The sequence below is a fragment of the Phaenicophaeus curvirostris genome, chromosome 1, assembly GCF_032191515.1.
Source record: "Phaenicophaeus curvirostris isolate KB17595 chromosome 1, BPBGC_Pcur_1.0, whole genome shotgun sequence".
NCBI lineage: Eukaryota > Metazoa > Chordata > Aves > Cuculiformes > Cuculidae > Phaenicophaeus > Phaenicophaeus curvirostris.
In genome coordinates this window covers 204,034,465-204,047,123 of record NC_091392.1, presented here as the reverse complement: position 1 = coordinate 204,047,123, position 12,659 = coordinate 204,034,465, and the positions used below count along the sequence as shown (strand labels likewise).

The following is a 12,659-nucleotide window of genomic DNA, read 5'->3' as shown; positions in this document are numbered from 1 at the left end:
AGTAGACATGAAGTACACTAGCAAATGCACAGCATAGACCTAGGGAAGAGATCATCAGCTTAATTATTATTTTTGTTCTCATGCATTTTGCACTCATCAACATGCTTTGGGAAGACAAACGAGTAAAGTCGTTCCCATCTATAGCTTACACAGTTCTCTAAATTTCATGTGAGATTTATAAACCTGGGCTTGCAGGGAAATGGAACTCCAGAAAATGTCTGAATGCTGCAAGGCAATTCTGCAATGTGGGATTTAAACCTATTTTGCCCCATGTGAGGAACTTGACTGGGTGACAACTGTGGCATTCTTTTTGTCAGCATAAAAAATGATTTGACTATTCACTGCATATTTTCCAAGTCTGTGAAAGCCTCTGGGATTATGCTGGAGGAAAGATTTAGTTACGTTTCTATGGAAACCATAACACTTATATAAAAGCCTGTTTAACAACCAGGAGAGCGACACTGAATCTCATCCAAGGTGAGTCACCTCCAAGATAATTCATTGATAAACTTTCAACTGGGTTTTAAAGCCTGGGAGGACACCAGCAGATTTCTTATATCTTTAATAGGAGTGAGACTCAGCAGGTGCTGCTGAATAACTACTTAACACCATAGCACAGGTGTTACAATCTCCCAAGGAAAGTTGGAGTCATTTGGCTAGAAGGAAGGAAATTTTTCATGAGGTAGATCACACAGTAATGATTTTCTAAGTTTATGTCTTTGTCACTTGTCCCCTATTTTACACATAACTTCGCTCACTCTGGTGTGACTCTGAGGAGAAACAGTTATGTTTTTTCACAAAATACTGAAGTGTTCCAGCTGTTTGTTTGCAAACACCTAGAAACAGAAGTGGTATTTTCTTCACTTAGCTACTACTTTTCATGAGACAAAAGTCTCCTATGAAATTAAGAGTTTTGTCCTCTTGACACTGTTCTTCCTAGTAAGCACACAGAAGCTGCTGTTGCAGTGAAACACAAACACCATAGCAGGCAGGAGTCAGAATTTATTTTTGTCTTTGCTCCTCAGAAGAGAAGTTTTTCAATCAACTTTTAGAATATGTTTCATGTTCTCCCTTTGACAGCACTGGCAGCCATGCTATGGATGCTATAACAATAAACCAGAGATAATAGATCTGGTCCTATTTGATAATCACAATATCAGCAAAAGCTGAGAAGGAAAGTTGCTGTCTAAATTACTTCTGGTTATCTCACCATAAAAAGTTCACTGAGATGAAGAAAATTGATGGAGGGATAAGCAAGGATTGAAAGGCATTCTAAACATAACATCAGATTGGGGGATTAACTTTTTAATCTACTCATTTTACTTGAAAAAGTGCAATAGGTTTAAATATTTTTGATAGCATGGAGAGACATTGTCCTTTAGGATACTTATGGCTCTTTATATATTTTAACAAGACCAGTCACTTACATTTTTGTCAATGCACTTCTAAGTCATTCACAAAACAGATGCAGAATGCTCCCCCTGATAAAGACAACAGCAGAAACACAAAGGGGATGTCCCAGACCTGTTTAAAGCAACCTGACTTCTCATACTGTCTTGTTTCCCCTGAAAATAGTGTTTTCCTCGGACTTAGTTAATAAAATCATGCAAGCGTTCTTGCAGCACCTTCACTCATCTTTTCTGCTACACAGCCACTAAAGAGGCCATGTGTGTCCATTGTGATGGTTTATGTTCATAAATAAGTGCACTGAACTACAACTATTCCATCGCTGTCACAGAACTGTGTTTGAGCCATCAAAAATAGTTGTTACTCTTTGCTGGAGAGGCCCAGTTGTTAGTGCAGCCAAATGTCATCAAACTAGTGGAATTGTTGCAACAGCCATCAAGCTTCAGCGAGATGTAGAGGGTCATTTTGTGTTGCAAGGTACTATGAGGTGACTGAGGTCTACTGGGTTCTGTCCCAGTAGGATATGGAAAGCACAAGAAAGAGACTAAAAGAAAAGCTCTCTATGAAATGTCCCATCTTACTTGCTCAAGAGAAATATGGTTTCTATGTATCTGGAGTTGCCACTTTGCTGTTGTGCTTCTGAACTGCCAGACAGCACTTCTCCTGGGATCTCTTGGCTCATTCAGTCTCCCCAGTTTTCACTGGGTCAGGGAGGTGGCTTCTGCCTCCTCTTCCTGCCAGGACAAGAGTTTCTAACATCAGTTGCTCGAGCCTGCACTGCCTCAGGTAGGCTTCATTTCTACAGAGATGAGACAAAATAGGAAACTACAAACCATGCAATAACTCAAACAAAAAGTTAGAATTTGAGCACAACACCATAAATATACAGCCCTATGTGACAAGGGCGTACCCATAGGCTCGGTGTTGTGGGTGAAGACTGAATCCAGAATTCAATCCTTCATGCATTACCTCTCCAAGTCCCTACTCTTTCATGACCCATAGAGGTTAATATTCTCTTCTGCTCACTTTCTGTAGCAACATTTCTAAATAATTATACTCAGAATATTGTAAAACAGATTATTTGAGGTTTTTTTCTCACTGGCGATAACGCTAGTTAATTAGGATTAGCTTTAAGGGCTACCAAAGGTAACTATGACGTATTGAGCGTATGCTGTACGGTGCACATCTCCATTGTGTATAGCATTAACAATCATATGTAGCTAAAACATCTCAAATGCTTCCTCTGCATCTTATGAAAACTAGTAACTTAAGCTTTAGAAAATCTATGATAAATGCAATATTTGTTCTCTTCATGCAGCAGAAACAATGCAACCATAAAGTCTAAGATTTTTAAGGCGTACTTGCTTTTTGCTCTCTACAACTACCTGAAAGGAGGTTGTAGGTAGGAAGGAGCTGGCCTCTTCTCCCAAGTGACAGGTGATAGGACAAGGGGAAATGGCCTCAAGCTGTACCAGGGGAAGTTCAGACTGGATATCAGGAAAAAATTTTTCACAGAAAGGGTCATTGGGCACTGGACCAGGCTGCGCAGGGAGGTGGTTAAGTTGCCACCCCTGAAAGTATTTAAAAGACGAATGGATGAGGTGCTCAGGGACGTGGTTTAGTGGTTGATAGGAATGCTTGGACTTGATGATCCTGGAGGTCTTTTCCAACCTAGTGATTCTGCGATACTTTCTAGAAGCAGTCTCAAAGCTGGTTTCACCTGAGCAACATAAGCAGCAGGATTGTTCTGGACCTGATTCAGTCTTATTCAATAGAATTGGCTTTTTAAAATTACTTCTGGAAAGCTCCAGACTTGTCGCTTCTGCTGACCTCCCTGGGAGCTGTGCCACATGTGCACAATGTGTGGAAAGATCCTCTTTGCCTTCCCCAAGTCTGCTCATGCTGCAACCCCAAAACTGCCACATTATCAGTAAATGCAGAGATATTCCTTGCTTGGTCCTTGGTCTCGCCAGTGGCTCCATTGTCCTTCCACAGGATCTGGCAGGCTGTTCTTTGGCAACGTGTTCCTGACTCCTAAGTAAGCCTTTTGAAAGTAATGTGGCTGTAGCTACTCACAGTTTTCAGCTACACACAGTTTCATCCACAATAGATCCAGCACACTTTGCTGACTATTTTATAATTTCATTTCAGTCAAAGAGTTTTATTCCTTCAGCCCAAACGCCTCTTCAATTACCGCAGTCCATGGCTGAGACCTCTCAGCTTGAGCTTCTAAATTGCAGTTCCACTGCATGTTTTCTTTATTTGAACCATGCAAGCAGACCACCAGAGGAAGCCTCCCTGGAAGTATTTCATCAGCTTTCAGATGAAAAAAAAAATCCTCATTCAATTTTGGAGTTACTAATAAATACATGAGAAAATACAAGAAGACAAGGCAGTACTGTTTTCCAAACATTTCTTAGAACAGGTCTCATTTAAAGCATCTCTTCACACACTGATACAAAGCTGTATTACACTCGGCACAAGACAGAAGCATAAAAGGTCAGTTTTACTGATGATGCGACTAATTCTTCCCCCAATGCAGCCTCAAAATTTAACTGAATCATTCAATTGCAGAGAAGAAGTAGATGTCTTTCAGAGTCTTCCAGCTTGGCCAACCCTCTGCAAAAGAAATATGCTATACAAAGTTCAAGTATTTCAATTATCTGCATGCACATCTACAAACACTTAAGAAAACAGGCACTGCTTCTTGAATGAATCACTCAAGAAAAAAAAAGAGTAATTCCTTCTTTTAGGTACTTCAACTCATTGTTAACAGTCATTCCAAGAATTAAGTCTCTCAGAAACTAGCTCTACCTAGAAAACAGAGAAGCTAACAAACCTCTTTCCCTACACAAAGCTGGCTGCACACACAACTTAGATTCTCACAGCATGTTTTTCCAAGATACGCAACTTGCTTACATGCAGAAAAAAAAAAAAATGCGCTTGAAATGTCATATTGCCTTATGTGCTAGTGACACACATCATACGTATAAAATACTTGAGGATTTTTGCTTGTCCTACATGTTCTCGTGGAAGGTGACACATAGTTGTCCCTCTAAGACTTTGGTGAAGTGCATAGAGCTGCCTCTGCCAGAGCAAAGGAATTCCCCAGGCTTTGAAAGATGGTGCAGATAATGTCACCATGATTCTTGTTCACTTTCATTGAATGAAGTTTGTTTTGTTTAGATAAGTGCAGCTATTTTTATTTTTAGGTCCTCACTAATTACACTGGATGATCAATTTGCAAAATGAGACAATCCCTATCTTATAAGAAAACAGAATCACAGAATCACAGAATCACAGAATAACCAGGTTGGAAGAGACCCACCGGATCACCGAGTCCAACCGTTCCTACCAAACACTAAACCATATCCCTCAGCACCTCGTCCACCCGTGCCTTAAACACCTCCAGGGAAGGTGACTCAACCACCTCCCTGGGCAGCCTGTTCCAGTGCCCAATGACCCTTTCTGTAAAGAAATTTTTCCTAACGTCTAGCCTAAACCTCCCCTGGCGGAGCTTGAGGCCATTCCCTCTTGTCCTGTCCCCTGTCACTTGGGAGAAGAGGCCAGCACCCTCCTCTCTACAACGTCCTTTCAGGTAGTTGTAGAGAGCAATGAGGTCTCCCCTCAGCCTCCTCTTCTCCAGGCTAAACAACCCCAGCTCTCTCAGCCGCTCCTCATAAGGCCTGTTCTCCAGCCCTTTCACCAGCTTTGTTGCTCTTCTCTGGACTCTCTCCAGAGCCTCAACATCCTTCTTGTGGTGAGGGGCCCAGAACTGAACACAGTATTCGAGGAGCGGTCTCACCAGTGCCGAGTACAGAGGGAGGATAACCTCCCTGGACCTGCTGGTCACGCCGTTTCTGATACAAGCCAAGATGCCATTGGCCTTCTTGGCCACCTGGGCACACTGCTGGCTCATATTCAGTCACTGTCAACCAACACCCCCAGGTCCCTCTCCTCCAGGCAGCTTTCTAGACAGACTTCTCCCAGTCTGTAGCACTGCATAGGGTTGTTGTGCCCCAAGTGAAGGACCCGGCATTTGGCCTTGTTAAACCTCATGCCATTGGACTCTGCCCAGCGGTCCAGCCTGTTCAGATCCCTTTGCAGAGCCTCCCGACCCTCCAGCAGATCGACACTTCCACCCAGCTTAGTGTCGTCCGCAAACTTGCTAAGGGTGCATTCGATGCCTTCATCCAGGTCATTGATGAAGACATTGAACAGGGCTGGACCCAGCACTGAGCCCTGGGGAACCCCACTTGTCACTGGCCTCCAGCTGGATTTCACACCATTTCCCACCACTCTCTGGGCCCGGCCATCCAACCAGTTTTCCACCCAGGAGAGTGTGCGCCTGTCCAGCCCAGAGGCTGACAGTTTCTCAAGCAGAATGCTGTCAGAAACTGTGTCAAAGGCTTTGCTGAAGTCCAGGAAGACCACATCCACAGCCTTTCCCTCATCCAGTAGCCGGGTCACTTTGTCATAGAAGGCGATCAGGTTAGTCTGGCAAGACCTGCCTTTTGTGAACCCATGTTGACTGGGCCTGATCACCCGGTTCTCTTGCATGTGCTTCATGATAGCACTCAAGATCACCTGTTCCATGACTTTCCCTGGCACTGAGGTCAGACTGACAGGCCTGTAGTTTCCTGGGTCCTCCCTGCGGCCCTTTTTGTAGATGGGCACAACATCAGCCAGCCTCCAGTCCAGTGGGACTTCCCCAGTCTTCCAGGACTGTTGGAAGATGATGGAAAGGGGTTTGGCCAGCACATCCGCCAGCTCCTTCAGTACCCTAGGGTGAATCCCGTCCGGCCCCATAGACTTGTGACTGTCCAGTCGGGCTAGCAAGGCTCTGACCACCTCCTCTTGGATCATGGGAGCCTCATTATGCTCCTCTAGCTCCTGGGTTTGTACACAGGCGGAACGACCCTCCTTACGACTAAAGACTGAGGCAAAGAAGGCATTAAGTACGTCAGCCTTTTCCTCATCCCCTGTTACTGTTGTCCCTTCTGTGTCCAATAGGGACTGTATGGTCTCCCTAGTCCTCCTTTTATTATTTATATATTTGTAGAAAGATTTTTTGTTATCTTTCACTGACTTGGCCAATCCAATTTCTAGCTGAGCCTTAGCCCTTCTGATTTTTTCCCTACACAATCTCACTTCCCTCCTGTAGTCCACCCAAGAGGCCTGTCCCTTCTTCCAGAGGCCATAAACATTTCTTTTCTTCTTGATATCCCTCAAGATCTCTCTATTCAACCAAGCTGGCTTTCTCCCCTGCCGGCTTTTTTTCCGGACCACGGGGATGGCTTTCTCCTGAGCTGCTAGGACCACCCCTTTGAAGAGCTCCCAGCCCTCCTGGGCTCCCTTGCCCTTGAGTACTGTCTCCCATGAGACTTCACCAACCAGCCTGCTGAAGAGATCAAAGTCTGCCCTCTGGAAATTTAATGTTACCGTCTTGCTAACCACCCTCTTCACTTCACCTAGAACAGAAAATTTTATAATCTCATGGTCGCTTAGTCCTAGGCGTCCACCTACCGCCACATCCCCTACAAGGCCTTCTCTGTTCACCAACAGGAGGTCCAGGAGGGCACCTTCCCTGGTTGGTTCATTCACCAACTGTGCAAGGAAGTTATCTCCCACGCACTCCAGGAACCTCCTAGACTGCTTCCTTTCTGCTGTGTTGTACACCCAGCAGATATCAGGCAGATTGAAGTCTCCCACCAGAACGAGAGGCATCGATCTAGAGATTAACCCCAGCTGTTTATAGAAGAGCTCATCAGCTGCTTCTCCTTGGTTGGGTGGTCTGTAACAGACTCCCATCACAAAATCTACCTTCTGGTGGGCTCCTCTGGTGGGCTCCTCTGAAACAGAAGTCAAGCAACTAGATGCAAATTAACAAATGTCCCTGTGTGGGATTTGAACAGTCATTTTGGAGACTAATTTTCTGTGTGGACACAGTTAACTGTTACAGCATCAGAATTCAGTTTTAATTTAGTTTAGCTCAAATTATTGGAAGAAGGTCATTACTTTGGGGCTGCTGGGTTTTTTTGCTAGTAAGTACTTGAGCTGAGGGATTTGAATGTTTACAGTGATATGAATACATGACAAATAAGGATTATTTTTTTTTTTGGAATATCCTAAATGGAAAGGAAAGTTACAAAATGCTTCCTTGAAGCTAATAACTCCCTGAATTTCAAGTGCTGACTGGGCTGGTTTTGCAAAATAAACATTTATTTAAAAAAAATAAAACAGATGCAGCTTAAAATATCTGCAGTCAAGAGTAGGACAGAAAGCAGAGGATCACCTAAACAAATACCAAATTATAAAAAACCACCCAGCTTAAAAGGTTAAGAAATAAATCAGATCCTGAGGTTAAATAAATCACAACCATGCAAACTGAGAGCAGAAAGCCTGGCTGCAGTGTTTCATGTTAAATTTTTGGAAATAAAATCATTTAAATCCAAGAATCTTTCTAAGATTTCTTCTTGCACCACTGAAAATTTGAAAAGTGTTTCACTTGAAGTAACTTTAAATAATGTTGTTGGAGATGTATCAGTTTACTCCAGCAGTGCCTCAAGAAGCAGAAGATGGAAAGCAATACCTTGTACAACACAGACCAAGGCAAGATAAATGTTTTATTCTCTGCCTGGTTACAGATGAGGCAATCAATCTTGAGTTCTGTATGTCTGGCTTCTCTGCTTATCACCTACGGCTTGGAAAATTCCTGTGTTGCCAAAAATGGAGACTAGGAGGCAAAATGACACAAGCATTGTGAGAAACTGCTGTGCACTCCAAAGGTGAGCATTGGAGAACATTACCAAACACCAAATATTCAATGAGTGCTGTTGGCTTTGCCAAAAAAAGAATCATAGAATCATAGAATCATAGAATAACCAGGTTGGAAGAGACCCACTGGATCATCGAGTCCAACCATTCCTATCAAACACTAAACCATGCCCCTCAGCGCCTCGTCCACCATCCCTTAAACACCTCCAGGGAAGGTGACTCAACAAGAGTCAATAAGTCTGCTTGAACTCTTGCTAGAAAGGTCCAGTGACATAGACATTAGGGCACAATAATAATGCCAGGCATGCTTTCTCCCAAATCAAAAATACATTTTACATCTAGCACATCAGGACAAGGTAATAACATCAAGCTTATCCTGCAAATTGGAGCATAAAAGAAACGGGTGAATGACGTAGAGTTTATTTTTACTTCACATTCTCCCCATTCTATTTACTGCATGGATCCCAAAGGCAACAAATGAAAAAAAGTCCCATGAAAATGAGCTTTGCATTAACAACTGTGTGAAGCAGTGGAGGACACTACAAAACAGCAACAAGGGAGATTTGGGGAGCTAGAGCCCACCCAGCTGGTATCATAGCCACGCTTAGGTGAATGTTTAATGCAAGCACTTTCTAACCATCCTTCCCAAAGGCAGGAGCTCCGATATAAGCTAACAGATTGCTTGGAAAAAAGATGCACAAGTCTTGAGGCAATTAAAGTTAAGTTTGGGCAAAGATTGCAAACCTTCGCTGCTTCTCATGAGCCCACTCAAATTTCTGTTTCATCCCACTGGTCATTTTCTCTTTGATCAGAAACCTCAAGTAGACTCAAACCAATACACATTCTTCCCTCTCTATCACATCCACAGGTCAAATATTATTTCAAACAAGGGAGAAATGGGCAGAGAAAACCTCAAAGAAACTTATCATTCAGAAAAAAAAATAGTTGAGAACTCTGTTCCTCATCTCAGAGCAATTGTCAGAGATTGGGCATTTTCACAGTGTTATACCAGCAGTTACATGATGTGATGATTCTTATGAATATAGTACACTTCAGTAACTATAGGAGGCTTAGCTAGCATAGTGGCAGCTGTAAATTAAACCGTCATGCAAGGCATTGGCTGGTATGGCAAGAGGTCAAAACTTCAAAGGCATGTCCTAATATAAAGCTAGAGCCATGCTTTATTGATGTTTCATTTGCTGTGGGATATGGAATGTATAGGCAGTCACGAAGATGGAGTAAGTGCTTGTTTACAGCAGAAGAACCTCACATTGTTGAGCGCTGTGTCATCTCCAAACCCCTGTGGGTGCTCCACCTTGGTCTGAAGGCCACATATGTTGCAGCTTTTGCTCCATGAGCCAAATGTTCCCCACGATAGCCCATCACCTATTAGCACAGTTTCATCTAAGCATCTGAACTGGATGTTGTTGGCTGCTGTGTCATCACCTTCTCCTTGGGACTCCTCTGTTCTCAGAGAGAAGGAGATCAAGTGACCTTTAGGGCAAATCTGGTAGCTGGTCCAGGTACCCCACCTGAAAAAAAAAATTAAAAAGAAAGTATATGGAGTAATGTCTGTGCTCTGCAAATCACTTCTAAGTGCTCCTTCTCCTTACCACACTGCCTTCCAGCAGCGACCAGCACAATGTCCTGCTGCAATTTGGGGCCCCTTATTTTCACATTTTCACATTTCACATTCTCTTCCATTCCAAGGGTGTACTTTTCTCTTTATTGCTATCTCATCAGAAAAAAAAAAAACCACCAGGAAAAACAGCAGGAAGTCTGAGTCTGGAGAGTTGTATTTCTGGTGAAAACTCCAAGGAGAGCTTGAGAATATGTTTTGTGATGAATCCTTGACCTAACTGACAAGAGCACACTGGGCAGCAGGGAGAGGCACTCTGCTGCCTGGAGGTGCAGTGCTGTTCACTTCAAAGTATGGTTAGAAATCCCATTCCCTACATCTGCCCCAAGTTGCATATTTCCAAGAAGGACTCCAGCCTTGGGAGTACACTTAGGTTGTTCACAGTGCTCTGCAGAAACTTCAAGAGCAAACAGAAGGCAGTAATGTGAAGTAATTGTGTTTAATTACCCTAAAAATGAATGAACAAAACCACAGACCACCTGTTTTAACTTACTTCTGTACTCCGTCACTTGCTTGACAAAGCAAGTCAGAGAAGAGATCCCTACAAATGGTGACATGAATGGATATTTTGTGAGCTGGTGCCTGACAAACAAAGGAGAAACCACGCTGTTACTTACTTCCCCACCGAGGACTCGATGATTGAGTCATCTTGACATCGCAGGCGTATGCCGTTCAGAGCTGTGTCATCTCTTCCAAACCCGGATGGCTCCACCTGCAGTAGAGGTCACACAGAGACAGAAGTGAAGGCAAGGGGGAGAGGGAAAAGTCCTTTAAGTGCCAGTCACAAACAGCCCTAACTCCTTCCTGCAATGAGAAAGAGGAAATATCTTGGGAAGCACATGGGAAAAGATGTCTGTCACTGGGAAACTGTAACACACCTACAGAACCCTTGTAACCTGTTCCTCTCTGTTTTCTGTTTCGGACCCAACATATAAAGTAGACACCCTGAGATCCAGGAGAGACACTGGAGGACTTTGTCTCTCTTCCTGACCCCAGCAGCAGATTTTGGCACTGACACAGCTTCTCGCAGCAACATCAGCCACGTGCAGATGGTGCATCTGTCAGTGCCTCTCTATCTAGATTGAAAGCAAACCAATTCTGGCAGTAGCTCTGCTCCTGCTGTATCTAATAGGAGAACTCCTGTCCTGAAAGAATAAAAAAAATCATTTTATTCTTTACTGGTGTTACTGCTTTGGCAACATTCTCTGGACTAAATTTTCCAGAAGATACATATTTATGTAGAGAGTACCGTACTCAGATAGAGGAAAAACTCTGCAAAAGTCCTCAGACTCTAAAGAAGAACCTCCTGGGAGGTGGAGAGCTGTAGAACAGGACACAGGGGCGGGAGGTGGTGGAAAACAGAGAGAATTTTACCTTCAGGGCAAATCCATTGGCATAGCCATAGCGACAAAATTGCCGAGTCCCCCACTTGCCCCAGTGGCCTCCGTTGGGCACGGTGAGGACGGAGACGTATTCACGCCCCGCTGTGCACAGGATGCAGAGGGAGAGGAGCAGGAGGAGTGTAGCTGGCACGAGGAACTTCATCTCTTGCACTCTGCACCTGCTGAAGAAGAGCTGGTTTATGGACAGAGGAATTTATACCCTGCCAGAGCAGTCTGCCTTTCCCCACCAGTCCTTTGACAAACACCCTAGGAACAATAGTTGCCACCCAGGCAGTGACACAGTGCTTGCTGACCTGCTCAGAGCGCCCATGAGGAACTCTCCTGGGAGTTCAACAGCCAATGTGCACCAGAGGTTGTAGCTGCAGGTGTATCCACCACCACTGAAGGGCTATAGCAAGATCTCTGTGCTCTTTGCTGTGCTCGTGGCAGAGGCTTAATATCAATTCTAGCAGATATTTTGCCATGGGGATGTTTGCCTTTTGAGGAAAACTGTCATCACCATTTTAGTTATTGCTGGATGTCTAGCAGGCCAGGTCAAACTGTACAAAAAAACCACAAGAGAACTGGTCTGGAACAAAGTATAAATAAACTCAAGCCCTGCGTTTTCCAGCACCCTCCATTCAATTGATTCCTGGTGAGCTTGACATATGTGTAGGTTATTTATGGTTTCAATGTCTTTTTTACACTGTCATTTTTAACTCAATAAAAAACATTTTGCTTTGCTTTCTGAAAAGCTTAAATGAAATCAGACATGTCAGGATGCCCACAGTAATTCTCATGGATAACTGAAATAAAAGCTATTGGTTGGGGCTGGTGGAAGGCAGATTTTCCAGAAAGGTGATACTGACCTTAAGCACATAGTATTTGAGGATGCCTCAGTGAAAGAAGAGATGAATTTGAAACCCTGGTGCTGAGATCCTCTTAACATACACATAACCAATGTTCCCTAGAGCCCTTATTGCAGGGGCTGGTAGAAGCTGTTTCTCTGTTCTAGAGGCAAAGAGGAGAATATAATTTAGGAAAGAATCTTGAGCCCTAGGATTTTGTAGCAAGATCTGGTGCCAAATCTTGAACTATCAGAAAACAAAGATTTTCCCTCTTCTAGGTTTCTCTTCCCATCTCTTCTCTACTCCCTCAGATCCTGTCCCATTAAGAGGTGATGTTGCCTTTCCCACCTGTGGCTCTGTACTCCCATTCTGCTTATCAGTGCTCTGTACAGGTGGCAACATCTGCAGATGGAGACAATTGGAAGCCTTTTGGGTGGAAGGCACCAAAAGAACACAACTTATGACAGAAGCACAGCCTGTTTTCCTTTTGAAACCAGGATTTTCATATCCAAGGGGGTGTGAAAGCCCAGAGGAAATATCTTTTCCCCTACAAGGACTATGCAACTACAGCTGGTGAGCCAGGTGTGCTTGCTCAGGAAGGGTCAC

At 43.8% G+C, this 12,659-nt stretch overlaps 1 protein-coding gene across 1 annotated transcript; it reads right to left on the bottom strand.

The window, feature by feature from the left end:
- Window positions 1-9,320: 9,320 nt before the first annotated feature.
- Window positions 9,321-11,368, bottom strand: LOC138716681 (vitelline membrane outer layer protein 1-like). The gene is made up of 3 exons (XM_069849849.1): window positions 11,198-11,368; window positions 10,441-10,535; window positions 9,321-9,716 (listed from the first exon to the last, which is right to left on the bottom strand). The coding sequence occupies exons 1-3, from the start codon at window positions 11,366-11,368 to the stop codon at window positions 9,410-9,412; spliced, it is 573 nt and encodes a 190-aa protein (XP_069705950.1). The 3' UTR covers window positions 9,321-9,409.
- Window positions 11,369-12,659: the final 1,291 nt, after the last annotated feature.

Bases quoted from the DNA above. Each gene is read 5' to 3' on its own strand.
- LOC138716681 (XM_069849849.1), bottom strand. From the start codon at position 11,368: ATGAAGTTCCTCGTGCCAGCTACACTCCTCCTGCTCCTCTCCCTCTGC. The intron at 10,536-11,197 runs GTAAAATTCTCT...CCTCTACTGCAG, and splicing joins CCAATGGATTTGCCCTGAAG to GTGGAGCCATCCGGGTTTGG. The intron at 9,717-10,440 runs GTAAGTAACAGC...TTTTTTTTTCAG, and splicing joins ATCGAGTCCTCGGTGGGGAA to GTGGGGTACCTGGACCAGCT.